The sequence below is a fragment of the Talpa occidentalis genome, unplaced genomic scaffold, assembly GCF_014898055.3.
Source record: "Talpa occidentalis isolate TD23 unplaced genomic scaffold, MPIMG_talOcc4v2.1 talOcc4.14, whole genome shotgun sequence".
Taxonomy (NCBI): domain Eukaryota; kingdom Metazoa; phylum Chordata; class Mammalia; order Eulipotyphla; family Talpidae; genus Talpa; species Talpa occidentalis.
The window spans coordinates 18,182,977-18,198,697 of record NW_023601433.1 but is presented as its reverse complement, the minus strand read 5'-3'; the positions used below and the strand labels follow the sequence as shown (position 1 = coordinate 18,198,697).

At 38.5% G+C, this 15,721-nt stretch overlaps 1 protein-coding gene across 1 annotated transcript in view; it reads right to left on the bottom strand.

The window, feature by feature from the left end:
• The window catches only part of ODAD2 (outer dynein arm docking complex subunit 2), a 128,942-nt gene that overhangs the window by 84,021 nt on the left and 29,200 nt on the right, over positions 1 to 15,721 (bottom strand). The window contains exon 10 of the mRNA XM_037510160.2: positions 14,925 to 15,072. Within this exon, the coding sequence (XP_037366057.1) occupies positions 14,925 to 15,072 (148 nt within the window). The remainder of the gene's footprint in view (positions 1 to 14,924; positions 15,073 to 15,721) is intronic.

Sequence of the window (15,721 nt, the reverse complement as noted above, 5' to 3'; positions counted from 1 at the left end):
ACAGAAAAATAATTTCTCTAAATCATCAGGTTGTTTTTTTTTTTTAAATCTGGAAACATATTCATAAGGTTTGAGGGCATTTTTTTTAAAACAGTTTTATATTAGGGAAAGTTAGTTTTTCCACATTTCAGGATTTAGCTCCACTCTTGTCACTGACCATATTCCCCAAAGGATTATAAATCTCTCAGAATGAATACCAGGGGATGGGAGCCAAAATATTCAACATACAGAGCCACAAATGTTAGCCAATTGCTATTCTTTAAATACCAGCTATGTCAAAGGATTTTCAAATGTTCATTCTACTTTGACCAGATGCCATAAACATCTCACTCTGGAGAAGTAGTGTGACTATGCTCCTTTTCAATTAAATCACCCCTGAGAATGCAATTAGTTGCCAATACTTATTTTCACGTTTTGTCATACATTTGTATTTGTGAGGTTTCAAGAGCTGGAGAAAACATAGTAAAATATTATTTTACTAGCTTTTGCAGGGTTTTGCAGAACGCTCCATAAGCTTTTCCACTGCTTAAAGTAATGCAATTCTTTTACTAGTTGTCTTCCCACCCCTGCTTCTCCTCAAACATCTCTAGGTTCTGTCAGCTTTTGGATATTTTGCAGCTCACATTCCTTTCTAGGACCAGGTGGTATTTGTTCATTGTCAAAATCAGGTTTCAACCATACAGAGTTTGAATGAATGTTGTTTTCTCTCACTTTTCTCAAAATTTCTTTTGGAAAGGCTGATGAATAGAGGACATTTTTCTAAACAACGTTTTTTCATTATTTTAAATAAAATCTTTGAGATAAAATATTGCCCTGATTGGTACACAGGTTTCCCCTACTATCCCCCCTCCCAAAAAGGAGCATTTCTATAATACCCTTCAAGAGAGAGGGAGGAGCACAGGGGACCGTGGTGATGGTACATGGGTGCCATGGGGAAGGAAATTCTATGGGGACTCAATCTGAGGGGATGAGGGGAAGCAAATATTGTTTAAAAATTAAATAAATAAATAAAAACCCTTCATGAGTCAAAATGGCATTAAGTGAGGAAGCAATTACCATTCGCTTATGTGGAAAAAATTTTGTGCATCCCAATTCCCAAAAACAAACGTACCAAATTATACCAAACAACACATAAAACCTAAAATAAGACTAACAGTGTAAGAGCTGGAATGAGCTGATAAATATGCACCCTAAATAAAGCAGTTCCTGGGAAAGCGTCTTGGCAGTACCGACCCTGGGGCATACCACCCTAGAATGTTGCTGCAAAACAAATGCTGATGCTATTCTTGCTTTTCATCTTTTGTCATAAAAGTGAAATTTCTCCTCAGATTTCCTTCAATTAGTAAAAAACAGGTACCAGCGTAGCTCTTTCATGAAAGTAAAGTGGCATAACTCGAGCTTTTGAAATGTGTGGGCCAACTGCACAGAACATTACCCACACACACTGCTGCTGTTAAAACAATGTCTTTACTAAGTTGAGATGAAGAATGGATTCAAGAGTAATATACAGAGCAAGCTGCATTAATTCATTTTTGTGTTCTTTCATTCAACAAATTTGTTGCACACTGGCTATCTGCCAAATCAGGCACTAGACATATTTGGTCAACGAAAACAGACAATCTCTGCCTTCACAGATCTCACAGTTTCATGGAGAAGTTTTTAATTTTTCAAAGCCAGTCCAAACACATGGAAACTTGAAGTCTGAGAAGCACCATCACGAGGACACATGGATCTACAGAAGTCCAGAGAGAGACTGGAACAGAGTTTTAGACCAAGCCAGGGCATCAGGGAAGGTTTCCTGAGTAAAGACAGTCTGAGCTGGGGTCTGAACTCAGGGTAGGAATTTGTCCCGGTAGAAGCAGCCAGAGTGATGAGGCAGGCCCATCCAGGGAAACAGAAGCATGAAAACCCTAGAGCAGATGATGGCATGTTTAATACCTACAGAGTGCCAGTGTGGCTCAGACCCAGAGAATGCAGTACAGAGTGGCCCAAGGTGGGCAGAACAATAGATGGGCAATAGAACCTGCTGGGCTCATGGACTGGGTTGAGACTTTCAATCTTTAATCAAGACTGACAGGATCTATTCAAGGTGGTTGTTTGGGGCTGGGTAGGGGAGAACTAACATGAGTTGAGCATATCTTTAAAAGCTCACTCTGGCTGCTGTGGCCCTTGGTGTGGATGTTAGAGCCATCCAGAAAAGGGGGTAACTTGGATTAGGAAGCTAAGGTCATCATGTGCTGTAAAGATTTCGAGCAACCTGGTTCAGAAAAAGATACTATAAGCTACCAGATGAAACTATGAAGGGCAACACCTCACTGCATCATCACTGGACGCTGCAGAGTTCTGCACGAGGACAGTGAGGCCAGAAGGCAGCTGAGGGCAGCAGAGACACAGAGGCCTGTCTCTTTTGGTGCCCGCTGCCTGCAATCAGGAGGCAGCAGGTGAGACCTGATGAGCTGACACACTGTCACACAGTCATCCAGCTGGCCTTCAATGTCCTCAGCATTTTTTCCTCCAAACACGCCACTCAGAGAGCAAGAAAAGGGAACCCCTGCCAATGACTGTTATTAATGATGACAGAAGTTGGCTTAGAGATCTTCGTCAGACCCCAGGACCAGAAAGGGTAAAGAGGCAATGCTCAAAGTGAGGGGCATAGAACCACATAAGTCAAGGTAGTAAAATGCATTGCTCTGCCTTCTGTTTATATGCAAAGCGATTTCATACTGATGATTCAGTATCCATAAACCTAAGACACTGAAGAAAAAAAGAAATTAGACTGTTGAATCACAAGCTTGCTAAGAATTTTTATCTGGAATGGGTAAAGGACAATGCAAGAATTCCCTACACATGGAATATTTACAGAAATTGACAATTTACTGGAATGTCCTGGTCACTGCAATGAGGAAAAATATTAGTAATTTTTCTCTTTCCAAAAAGTAGTAAATGTAGCTATCTTCCTAAAAAGATTCAGAAGAATGAACTGAATAATTATGATAATTAATAATTAAAAAACTCAGCAAAGTGACTGGATTCAGGGATAGATTCAAAAATGAGTACCTACTGTATACTAAGAAGAAGAAATCAAAATGTGTAATTTTAAAAAAATACTCTCTGCCAGTATTGGGAAACTGGTAACAAAAATATGAGTAAATCTCATAAGAAATGTGTTGGAAATACATGGGGAAAAGCTATTAAGTTTTACTAAAGTACATAAAAGATTAAATGGTCATGCCATGTTAAGATTACTCAATGTTATTAAAATTATAAATATTCCAAAAGTAATTTATAAATTCATGCAAACCAACCAAAATCCCCACAACATTTTCTTAAGGTTTTCTTTTAACCTTAATTTTCACCTCTTCTAAAGATGATCTAGAATGGAAGATATGCAAAAAGTAGTTTAAAATTTTTAAGAAAATCTCTGACTAATAAAACACTAAAAACATACCAAAGCTATGGCAATTTTAAAACAGCATGAAACTGGCATGGAACTATCCAAATAAATAATGAACAGAGAAAGATCCAGAAACAAACGCTCATGTGTGAGATTACAATATTTAATAAAAGCAGCATGCCCCTCTGCATTGGGAGAAAGAGTGGATGATTCAAAAATCTATAAAATGATTATACATCTAAAGGGAAAAAGGCAAAATATATTTACACACTATATTTATACACTATATGTAAACTGAATTTCAAGTAGATTTAGGATTTGAATTTTTTTTAAGTTATGAAAATACCACAAGGAAATAGAAAATATTTTATTATCTTAGAATGTTTTTAAAAGAACCTATTAGTTCCTAAAACACAAAACCAATAACCCATGTAAAAGGCAGTCAATATATTTGTTCATGTACAATTTTACAAGTCTTCATAGCATAAAAGTAGGTAAAATGATGTCTGAAAAAGTGAGAGAAAGTATTTGCAAATAATGTAACAAAGAAATCATTTATGTCAGGAATCAAAAGACAAATAGTCACACAGAAAAATAGGCAAAGTATACAAACAACGTCTACTTAATATATGAAAAACTCTATTAGCCTCACTAGTAATCATGACTCTGCAAATTAACACAAAGGTGCATCTCCCTGCGATCAGATAAAGGAAAAAAAAAAAAAAAAAAGACTGAAAATGGTTGAAAATTTTTAACAGTAAATCTCTACCCTAGATAGACAATTTTAATAACCTGGGGAGATTTAAAAGACTATTAATGCTTACATCCTATTCTACATCAATTCAATTCAAATTTCTACGAATGCTTCTGGCCTTTTGTTTGGCTGGTTGGTTTTTCAGAGAAAGACAGACTTCACTCTGTATCCAAGGTTGAAAACCTTCAGTATATTACAGAGTGTAAATTCTGTAGGCAGGATTAAAACATTTTGCATATAAACTGAGCTTGTTTGTTTTATTCCTTTTAAATTAAACAATTTTAATGCAGTGCACATCTCAAATTTGACCAGCTTTATTGAGGTATAATCAATACACAAAAATTGAGCATACTTAATATATGTACAATTTGATGGATTTGGACATAAACACACCCGTGAAACCATCACCACAATCAAGGATCTTTACCATCTACAGAAGTTCCCTGAGGACTACGGGTGCTTAGATGGTGGGGATTCCATTCCTCTGAGACAGTGAATCTATTCCCCTAAATCACATACAGCACTGTAAACTAATGTTACCTCAATAAAGGGGGAAATAAGGTTTCCTTATTTTTCCCCTTTTTTGATATCTGCACTCAACATGACATCTGCCCTCTTAATTCTACTAAGTGCACAGCACAGTACCGTGAGTGACAGGAGGTCTCTACAACTTATTCATCTTGAACAACTGCAACTTTACACTGATGCTGACTCTCCGATAGAACTAGGAAACATTTTAAATGTACATACTCTGTGAGCCAAGCAATTCCATTTCAAAGTATCTATCACATGAGACATAGTGTGCATTTCCAAAGAATTTGTAAAAATATCTGCTGCAGCATCATTGTAAAATATAAAAATTGATTTGGAGGTAACTTAAAAAATGATCTTTGTGGGCACTGTTAAATTATTGATGGGCACCTCTCATTAAAAGGACTGAGGAGATTCGTGGAATATCACCTAGACAGCACTAAATATCAAAAGCACAATGCAGTAGCACTTTATTTTATGTGTAAAAATTACATATGTGTGTGTGTGCAGAGAAACTTCTGGAAGGAGGCTTTCACTCTTATTCTTTTTCTTGCTGTAAGTTTTTGTGAGCATATGTTAATGTAGTATTTTATAATCCTTTAAGATTTTAGACACAGGGCGAGGGAAGGGTAGAAGAGGACATGCCTACAGCAGGCCATGTGCAGCCGGCCTCACCCACCCAGAGCGCAAGAGCTGGGGAAGAAGAGCGGCTGTTTTCCATGGGTTCCCAGGAGAGTGGACTGAATAGGGACAAGGAGTTTGACAGCCTTCCTACAAATATGCAATTTCTCATAACAGCTACAATACACTCAGCAACATGTAAAATGAAAGGTTGTTTATACCAAAGCTGGTGCCTCTCATGCCTTTACTCACATACTTAGAAATTCCCCAGCACACACACTTCTCCAACAGGACATGAGTCTGTGTTTTAAAACAAAAGTTCAGCAGCCTAGTGACTTAAGCAAACCGGGAACCAGCCAATACTACTGTTCTCCAACTTATTTAGTCTCTCAAATAAATTTTGGGGGAAAACAGGCTTTGAGGAACAAAAAATAAATAGTGTTGCTGCAAATACATTAGGCAACAAATGCTCCTAAAAGATGAATTCCATTTTCAGATCACTATATAAAACTGCCTGAGAGCTCAAAATTCTTCCCAATCAAAAATCTTATGAATCGCTAGATGTGTTTTATAATTACATTCCAGTTGTCATATAATTGCATGCCATTTCATAGCACACATTCATGCATAAACACATGGATGAAAGAATGAGTTAAGTATTAAAAAACCTCCTCTGAAATCTTTAATATTGTCATTTTTCAACAGTTAAGCTGACATGGGAATATAATGCTAGGCAGTGGGCATGAGGCGTTAGGACTGAGTAGGGCCGTATTTTCATAGATCTTTATTCTGCTTTTACAATAGCCACAAGGCATGGAGTGTTTCAAGGTCAAAACCAAAAAATTTATTTCTTTTATTCTTGGAATACAGATTCCTCTGTGGAGACGAGAAGCCTCTATCACTTTCACCCCATACCTCTGAGACAGTGTGAATCTATTCTCCTAAATCACATACAGCTCCTTGGTAATAAAAATAAAAGGGGAAAAATGATTTCTCTGGGGGGGGGTAATATAAACATACAAATAACACACATCTCAAGTAATTCAAATACCTAAAATCTTACACATTAAGAAAGCACAAATGCAAACTCTACTAAGTACAAGTTTGGTTAGAGGATAGAATTTAAATATTTTATATCTATTAGGTAATTCTTTTAAGCACAAAAATCTTCCTTTTGCCCTTTGCCACTGAGACCTAAATAAGAAATCAGGAAAAAGACTAATTAATACAAAGTAAAATCAAAATCAACAAGCAACTATAAACCAGAGACACACTACAGGGGGCTGGGGGAGGCAGGGAGAGGAAGGATTAGGGTCAAAATAAGGGGGGGTGCAATTGTATGGGGAATATAACCAAAATGAAAATACATACATTGTGCAAAAATGAAAAATGATGTAAGAATTATATTAAATAAAATATTAAAAAAAAGTTAACCCACATCAACCAGTAATCACTGGTTTCCATTTTTAAAAGAATCAACATAATAATAATGCACTGGCACATTCTTCTCCATCTCTCTAAGTTAAAAACCTAGCAAAAGGGCACACTCTATTACTGACTTTCAAAAAATGAACACTGAGTTCCCTTGTTAAGAAATTCTCCCAATTACTCTCTTACTCAGATGAAGAAAATCAAACCAAAGAAAAATTAGGAACATACAACAGCAAAGACTGCAGGTCCTGTGGGTTCTGAATTTCTTAACAGAGGGACAGAACCACCAGGCAACTGGCAATCACGCGAGAGCTCTGGACAGCCTCCCAGCTAGCGGCCGCCTTCTGTGTGGCCTGGAGCAAAGTGCTTCTCAGCTTTTCCACCAATGAAACAGGATCACAGTAGCTGCCACGCCACACCCAAAACCTAAGTCATGGGAAAGGAATTTAATTAACTGCAATTGATTGCAAAGTATATCAAATTCCTGCGATGAAAAATCATATAACTCCCAATTACCACTTAGAAGAACTTTTTAACCAATTAAGATGGTGTGTGTGTGTTTTAATGTTAGTCAAAGACTATTAAGCAACTCACCACCACAAAAGCAATGGTTTGCAAGTCTGAAAATGTTTCTGCTGAGAGACTACCCTTTCAAAGAGGAAATTTAAAACTCTTTGGAAGCCTCCTGAGATTTTTGATGCCTTCTAGACCTCACTCTGGAGACCTGATCACTGTTAAGCTGGAGGAACCACCGAATACCTTCATTTTTCATTGCCTGAAAATTCAGAATTAGAATAGAAGAAAAACTAGCAAGATCCATGGCTCACACGAAAGTTGAAATCAACATCAGTGCTTTCCGAATTTGATAGTATAGAATAACTATAAAAGAGGCCTGCACCTCACAACACAGTGTGGGTGGGGAGGACACTGAGCAGGGACAGCCAGTTTGGACACATCTGCCCCTCAGCACAAGTGACTGCTGAGCAACAAAAATTCAGATTGCATCACCATTCCCTCTAGGGCCAGAGACCAAAAACTGCCTCAATCTGACATTCAAATACCACATTTGTGAATTTACATTAAAAGCCACACATTTTTGCAGTTTTCTTATCTAGCTCCTGACTGTTGAAGGGGATAGGAGTGTTCAGCTAGAAAAAAACAATTTTAAAATAGCATTTTTCTCTTTTGCCTCAACTTTCCTAATTAAATCTTCGTCTAATCAATCTTTTCTATCTACTAGCAAATTAGATAAAATTACAAAATAAAGTGCCAATTTAAGATTAAAAAAAAAGACGGATGAAGCAATTTGCTTATAAGATAGCAGATTAATGTTTAAGACCACCAGCTTAACATAGAAATTTTGATCCAGAACAACTGCCTTAATTGTAGTGAAAGGCAGCTACTTTCTGATTAGCAACCAAGATCACATTCAAGCATGAAAAAAGGACAAAAAAGGCACGGATGTTCACTTACTCTCCCCAGGCTCATTTCTTCCTCTGGCTTCTAAAATGGCAACCCCAGATCTAATGAATCTGAGCCCCAGTTCTTTATTTTTCAACTATTACAAGGGCTTTTCTATTGCATTTGCAATGCTCCCTCTCTTCAAACTTAATCTGCCACAAACCTTCCTTGTAACCTTCTTAGTCATTTCTCGCTGCTTCCAAGGGTACTACCCTATTCCGAGCCTCCCACCCCCACACCCTCTTTAGCCACCCAACCCCCTAGTCACAGACCCCGGATCGCCTCCGGCTGGACTTCACTTTGCATACTACCTACACTAGATTCACCTTTCCTGCTGATGCCTCAGTTGGCCTTTGATCAAAATCTCAGGGGCAGAAATACGCATCCCACAGGGAGAAGGTACACTTGAAGAAATTAACCCTACATCCTCCATTATTGCAGCAAGTACTTGGGATAAAGCCAGATAAATGAAGAACTCCAGAGGAGAGGCAGACATCTCCACACGTGCTCACTAACATTACCGCAACTGGAGTTGACAGCAGAACAGGTTAGACATCTTATCCTGTGACGCTAGACCCAGTCTCTGAGGTCCTCCAAGCCACCTATAGACAGACCAGCCATTTTCTTGGCCTCACTCTTCAATTGTCTCTTGCATTTTCTGATCCTGTAGTATTACACTTCATACCTGATGCACCTACAACCCACATACAAATGAAGCTCAACACCCTTTCAACCTTGGGTCCAGAAATTCTTCAGTTTAAGGACACTTACATCAATGTGCATGAAATGCAGATCTCCTTCTAATGATGGCCTATAATCAATGTATCTCCACTGTAGAATAGAATATTCCTTTGTACTCTAATTTATAATACATGTGACTCATAAGTTCACTTTCCTAAACATAAAATCCACCAACTCACCTACTATTTTACAAAGGGATTTTCTCCATATACCTTACTTATAAATGAGGGAAGTTTTATTCTGTTCTTAGAGAGACTCCCAGTCCCTGGGATTGATTCTAAGCAAAACATTTTAATGGCAAGGTTTTAAAACACTATCTATGGGCCAGCAAATTTAGATAATATATGTATATGTATAGCATATGTATAAAAAGATAGTATATGTAAGAAGAAATGTGGCAAGAAAAGGAGGAAAGAAAAAAGTAAGAGATGGTGAGGAAAGACATGCCAACAGCAGGAAGCATGCCTGACTCAGAGGAAGAAACACCTGCTGTCAAGGAGTTGAGAATGAGAAGAGCACAGTCCCATTCTTGGGAAAATTGTCCTCTCCCGATCACAGCTTCTGGGCAGAGAGTGAGAGGCAGGCTGCACTCACTAGCAAGATGTCCTGCAAGACACAGAAGTGAGATGAACATGGTGGCGCAAGGTATAGCTGACAGGACAGACAAGCTGAACCACCAGGATGGCAGAATACAAAATATGTTTCTCACTAAGATAATTGGAAAGGGGGTTTCTTGATGCATTTCGAATTAGGGTACAGGGGCCTCCCTGGTGGCACAAAGGTTAAGTCTCAGCACTATGAAGCTATCAGCACCTACTGCAGCACGAGTTCAATCTCTGGCCAGGGAGCTAAGGCGCAGCAGACCTCTCCTGTCTCGCCCACTGCTCCCCTCAGCAAGTCTTTCAGTCAATCCGCCTGTTCTGTTCCCCACTCTGTCTCTGATGAATCCTCTCACCAACCCCCTGCACCTCTGGCCTGTACCCCAGTTCTTGTATGCACAAATAAATAAATCTTAAAAAAAAGAATTAGAGTACAGAGTCATCAGTCATGAGGAACAAGAAAAGTTGGGGGCTAGTAAGTAGAAATGCAATGTATTCATTAATTTAAAAATTAAACTGTGTTTTACAAATTCAGATTCAAAGACTATTACATATATAAAGGTTGCAAGTTAAAGTGAACATACATCAAAGTCAAATAATTAAATACAAACTCCCTCTACCTATGTGCCAAGATCTGAGCTCATGACTCTGGATAAATAACAAGCATAGTTCATTGACCAGTTTGGGTATTAATGAGCCCATCAAATTTTATGCAACAATCACAGACATTGCTGTAGTTGGAAAACGGTTAAGTAGAAAGTCAGGTCAACATTAACATTTCTCTGCTAGTCTAAGTCTACACATAAGACATAATCTTTTACAAATTAAAATGTCAGGTGTAGTTATTTTGAGATTAGCTAGTGACATTCAATTATGCATTTCAGAGACTTTTCATACCCTTTTGTGTCTTCATATCACACATTTATCTGTGTCAGGAAACTTGAAGTCATTTAGAGATATACTTTTTCACTTATTGGCTATGTTAAGAATATTTACCTGTGGGAACTATAATAATTCCAAGCAATTTACCGTCTGGCCAAAAGTATCACATTTGCACATGATTTATTGGTGAATAACTTGTGTGAGCTTAAGTAACACTTCATCAATAAATGTTTTCCTTAGCTGTTCTGGGACAGAAATAGTGCATCCCTTTCTGGCTGAAAATTTATGGACTTATCCTAAATAGTTCAAAAAGCTCTACACAGTTATTCAATAATTAGAATATTATGAGGGACTTTCTCTGCCATGTTCAGTGGGAGGATACTATTGAGTAGGTTGTTTGCTTCCTCCCTCACAGTTTGCCCCATTAAGTCCTCAGGGAGAAAATTCTTTTGCTCTTAGCACCAGGCTTAGTTACACTCATATATACAAGAGGGTTATTTATATCTTAACGATGGTAAGAGTCTGTCCCTCAATGTTCAGACTCACTGTCTTTCCCTTCTCTTAGTGGTTGCTAGAAAACTTCAAGCAGTGGGCCTCCCTGGTGGCACAAGGGGTTAAGACGCAGCACTATGAAGCTATTTGCAGCCACTGCAGCATGAGTTTGATCCCCAGCCAGGGAGCTACCCACATAGTGTAGCAGACCTCTCCTGTCTTGCCCCCTGCTCCCCTCAGCAGTGTATTTCAGTAAATCCGCCTGTTCTGCTCCCCACTCTGTCTCTGGTCAATCCTCTCACCCCTCACACCTCTGGCCTGTACCCCAGTTCTTGCATGCATAAATAAATAAATCTTTAAAAAAAGAAAAAAGAAAACCAAGCAGAAGTGGAAGGTGGCCAGGGTAGGTCAGCACAACTTCATGTCCTACATTTTCTATAGTAACAACATACAACAAGAATGATGATTGCTGCCAATGTGTACTGAGTACTTGGGTAGATTCCCTTCATGTTCCTAATAACCCAAATATATCAGAAGTATCATTTTCCACCTTGGCCAACAAGGCACTGCTATTTACAGAAGTCCACCAATTCCCCAAGGCCACTTAGTGTGTCAGGGGCACAAGTCTGACTCAACTGAAGCCTTTTTGATGTTCAAGTTCACACTTCTAACTGCTTTGTCCTCTGCCTACTGGTCCCACTGAAGTTTCTGCCCCTTTGACTATTTCTACTAACTAATAAAATGAAGATAATAGATCAGATTCTTTGGCTAAAGAGCAGGTCTCCTCCAATCTTCCTCCAAAAGACCATGTCTGAGCCTCACTGTCCACCTCCTCAAGCTTCTCAAGTGCTGGTAGTAAAGTACTCTGTTGTCAGTTTCATCCCCTGATGTCAGTGATCTTAGGAGGAGAGGGGAGGGATTGCCAGCAGTGAGCGGTTCCCTAAAGGAGTGGAGTGGCTGTCAAGAAGGTCTCTGCACAGAGCTGCTGGGTGTGCTGAGTGGGCCGTTGTGCTGTGCAGTCTGTGCACAAAGACACACCCAAGGTGGGGGGTGTTGCAGGATGAACTCCACCCTGTGCTCTACTTTAGTGCTTCCAAATCCCCACAGATCTGAATCTCCAAGATTCCAGAACAGAGAATTGGAATTCCCAGATATTCTTAGGAATGCCTGAAATCATATGCTATTCATGAATGTTTCCTAAATTTTCTTTTCATAAGAAGCATGACTGTAAGAGTGAGCCATTGCCACAATACCAAAGAGGTGAATCAATTTTTGTGTTAGAGATTTTAAAATTTTCAGAGGTTTTCTGTGAAAGAGAAAAATGATAATGCTATAATGTATAGAAATGATGTCCACCTGATATTTTATAACAGAAAACACCAGAGAAGAGGAACATGATGCACAATGAGAGCCAAATAAAAGCCATTTTAAAAATTGAAAGATGGGGCCTACCTGGTTGGACAAGGGGTTAAGATGCAGCAAGATGAAGCAATCTGCAGCCACTGCAGCACGAATTCAATCCCCGGTCAGGAAGCTATCCACATGGCACAGCAGACCTCTCCTGACTCGCCCGCTGCTCCCCTCAGCAGTGTATTTCAGTCGATCTGCCTGTTCTGTTGCTCACTCTGTCTCTGGTGAATCCTCTCACCCCCACACCTCTGGCCTTTACCCCAGTTCTTGTACGCATAAATAAATAAATCTTTAAAAAAATTGAAAGATGATATAAAAGTATTTTCTATTTATCTTACTCTTTTTTTTGGCATCTTATTCACTTTTTTTTTAATTTAATATATTTTATTTTACAATAGCTAAGCTACGGAAACAACCCAAATGCCCAAAAATACTTCTTTTTTTTTTAAGATTTATTTATTTATTTTATACAAGAACCGGAGTACAGGCCAGACAAGTGGGAGGTGAGAGGATTCACCAGAGACAGAGTGGGGAACAGAACAGGAAGACTGACGAAATACACTGCTGAGGGGAGCAGCAGGAGCGACAGGAGAGGTCTGCCGCGCCATGTGGGACCCTCGCTGGCAGGCCAGGATAGAACCGGCGCTGCAAAGGCTGTGGACAGCTTCACAACGCAGCTCTCAACCGCCTGCACCACCAGGGGAGGCCTACCAAAAATACTTTTATTCTTAAGATGAAATTTAAAATACACAAAGTATTCACTGTCCTAGCCAATAGTCTTTATTTCTGTTTCATGACAAAAATTTCAGATGTGAAAGAAAACTTTAATTTTGTACTGGCATTGGTCAAATTGTAAAGAGGCTTCCAAAAGCATAGCCAAGGTGGACATTAGAATCTGCTTCATAAAAGTTCATTTCATATTTTAATGACAAGAATAATTTCTCTGCTTGCCCTGCATCTGTTTTGGCCATTGAAATCTAAGGTATTTTCGCTAATTCGGATTTTTGATCAGTTTCTGGTTTCATGATGGAATGTTCTACAACACACAGCCACATCTTTTCTTTGCATTTCTTCTGGTAAATTACTTTAAAAGAACAAGTTTTTGTGCAATACACAATATCTACAATAAAGTAAATATTAAAACACAAAATATCAGCACACATAACATTCAAATCTCCTAGCAAGCTTGACAAGGCTACAGGAATCACAGGTCGAAATTTCAAATTTAATGAAGTGACCAGCAAAGCAGACCGACCACAGCATGGCCCCTACTAGCCCCTAAAGCCTGAAAATGCCTACTTTCACTTTTAACTCTACTGTCAGCATTTCCTTTTCTTTTTTCCTAAACTTTGTTAAGGAATAATTTAAAAATATATTTGTATGTATTTAAAGTATCCAACATGCTGATTTGATAACCTATACATTATGGAACCATTACCAAGATCAAGATAATTAAATGTTCTTTGTGTTCCCTGATGTCAATAGATTCCTTGAAACCAGCAGTGCTTTTATGATGATTGTAAAATTGTAATTTTCAAAGGAGAATCAGAATATTTTTTTCTGTTTTTCCAATTTCTTGACTAATTTTTCTTGGGATTCAAGATTCAGGAAAAAAATCATTATTTTCTTCCTCGTGAGAAATGCTGAGAATTATAGCTGAAGCTATGTCCATCAGAGGAAAAAAGCATCATTTTCTTGGAGAAAAAAATCTTTTCTCAGTTCCCTTATACCCTCATGACCAAATTCATGCAGAGGGTCTTGGATGAATTCACAAAAACAATGTACAAATAGGTTCCTGTCAATTAGGATGACATTAAAGACACAGGAGACACAACCTTAGTAATTTAGGAGTCACACAAATGTTTTTAAATATGCAAAACCACTGCTAAGAGCCCTGGGTTGACTTGACCAAAGACATGCAAAAGTAGGAGGAAAACACGAAATCAAAAATACTTCCAGGCTACAGTTTTAAAGACTGCTAAAACATTATCAATTTCAGCAGTCTGATATCAGCAGTTAACATCAATCTGGGAGTTGCAAATCATTTTTCTTGCCCAAGCTCCTATTCAGGTCCTAAATACAACTTTATATGGGTCATTTAGCATAGTGAATGCTTTTACACAAATCATCTGTAAAAGAGATGAAAATGATCCAATACATATATTAAGTAACTATGATGTATCAGCCACTATACCACACATTTCAAATGTGTTTTCTTAACCATTAAAATAATCCTATAGGAGGTATTAGCATTATTCCATAGGTTGAGAAAAATAAGGCTCAAAGGCATAACTTTTCAACAGCCACGCTGTCAGTAGAAATTTAGTCTAAGCCCAATTTCAAAATCCCAGACTCTTTTTACCACACTGCGCCTCAAACCATAAAACTGTGGCAACAAGCAGTATCTGGTAGCTGCCATGGCCACTGTCTGCCCACAGCCATGGGAGGTTGGCTAGTCCAGGGCGCTGCCCTTGCATGCTTAAATAATAGCAGGCATGAGTACCACCCTCATTTGAAAAGAAACGTAATAAACTTGGAAGCCGAGTATACATTTTGGGAAAGGATCTAGAGCAAACTCTGCAAAGAGAGTATAACAGGTCTGCCTTACCTTTAAATATTTCACCAGCTTCTGAATTTGCCAATATTCGGATGGCAAATCTGCATTTGCTTCCTGTCGGTGATCAGGTGGCTCTTCATCCTCTTCACTCTCTGAGGAGCTCTCACTAATAATTTCCTCAATCTTCTCAGTACTCTTACTAAGGATAACAATGGCAACAAAATATCATCATATAATAAACATATTTATGCTCCAGCACATGGGATTGGTGGTGTTAATATTTCAGCAACAGGTACACAAGCAGTGGATAGGAAACCAAGACTCACTGAGGTCTAGAAGATATTTTTTTACGATCTGTGAGAGGAGATTAACAAGCCCCTGTCTCTATGGCAGGTGTAGTTCAGTATTATTGTTCTGGGTGCGATAACAATAAAGAAAATAGTAAGAAATAAACAAGGGAATTAAGTAGTGGCCAGAGGCAATTATACTAGACAGCTTTCTATCTTCACAGTAAGTTCCTAAGGACTAGAGAGTATCACTAGTGAGTTCTACCAAATCATTAAAGATGAACTAATACCTATCCTTCTGAAACCCTTCCCAAAAATTGAGGAAAAAGGAATGCTCCAAACACATTCTATGATGTCAACATCTGATGAAGGCACAACGGGAAAATTAAAGACCAATATCCATGATGAACAAAATCCTCAACAAAAATCCTCAACAAAATCTTAGAAAACCCAATTCAACAATACATCCAAAGGATTATGCCTCATGACCACATAAGATTTATTCTAGGAACACAGAGTTGCCTCAACATCTAAAAATCAGTCAATACAATTCACCACATG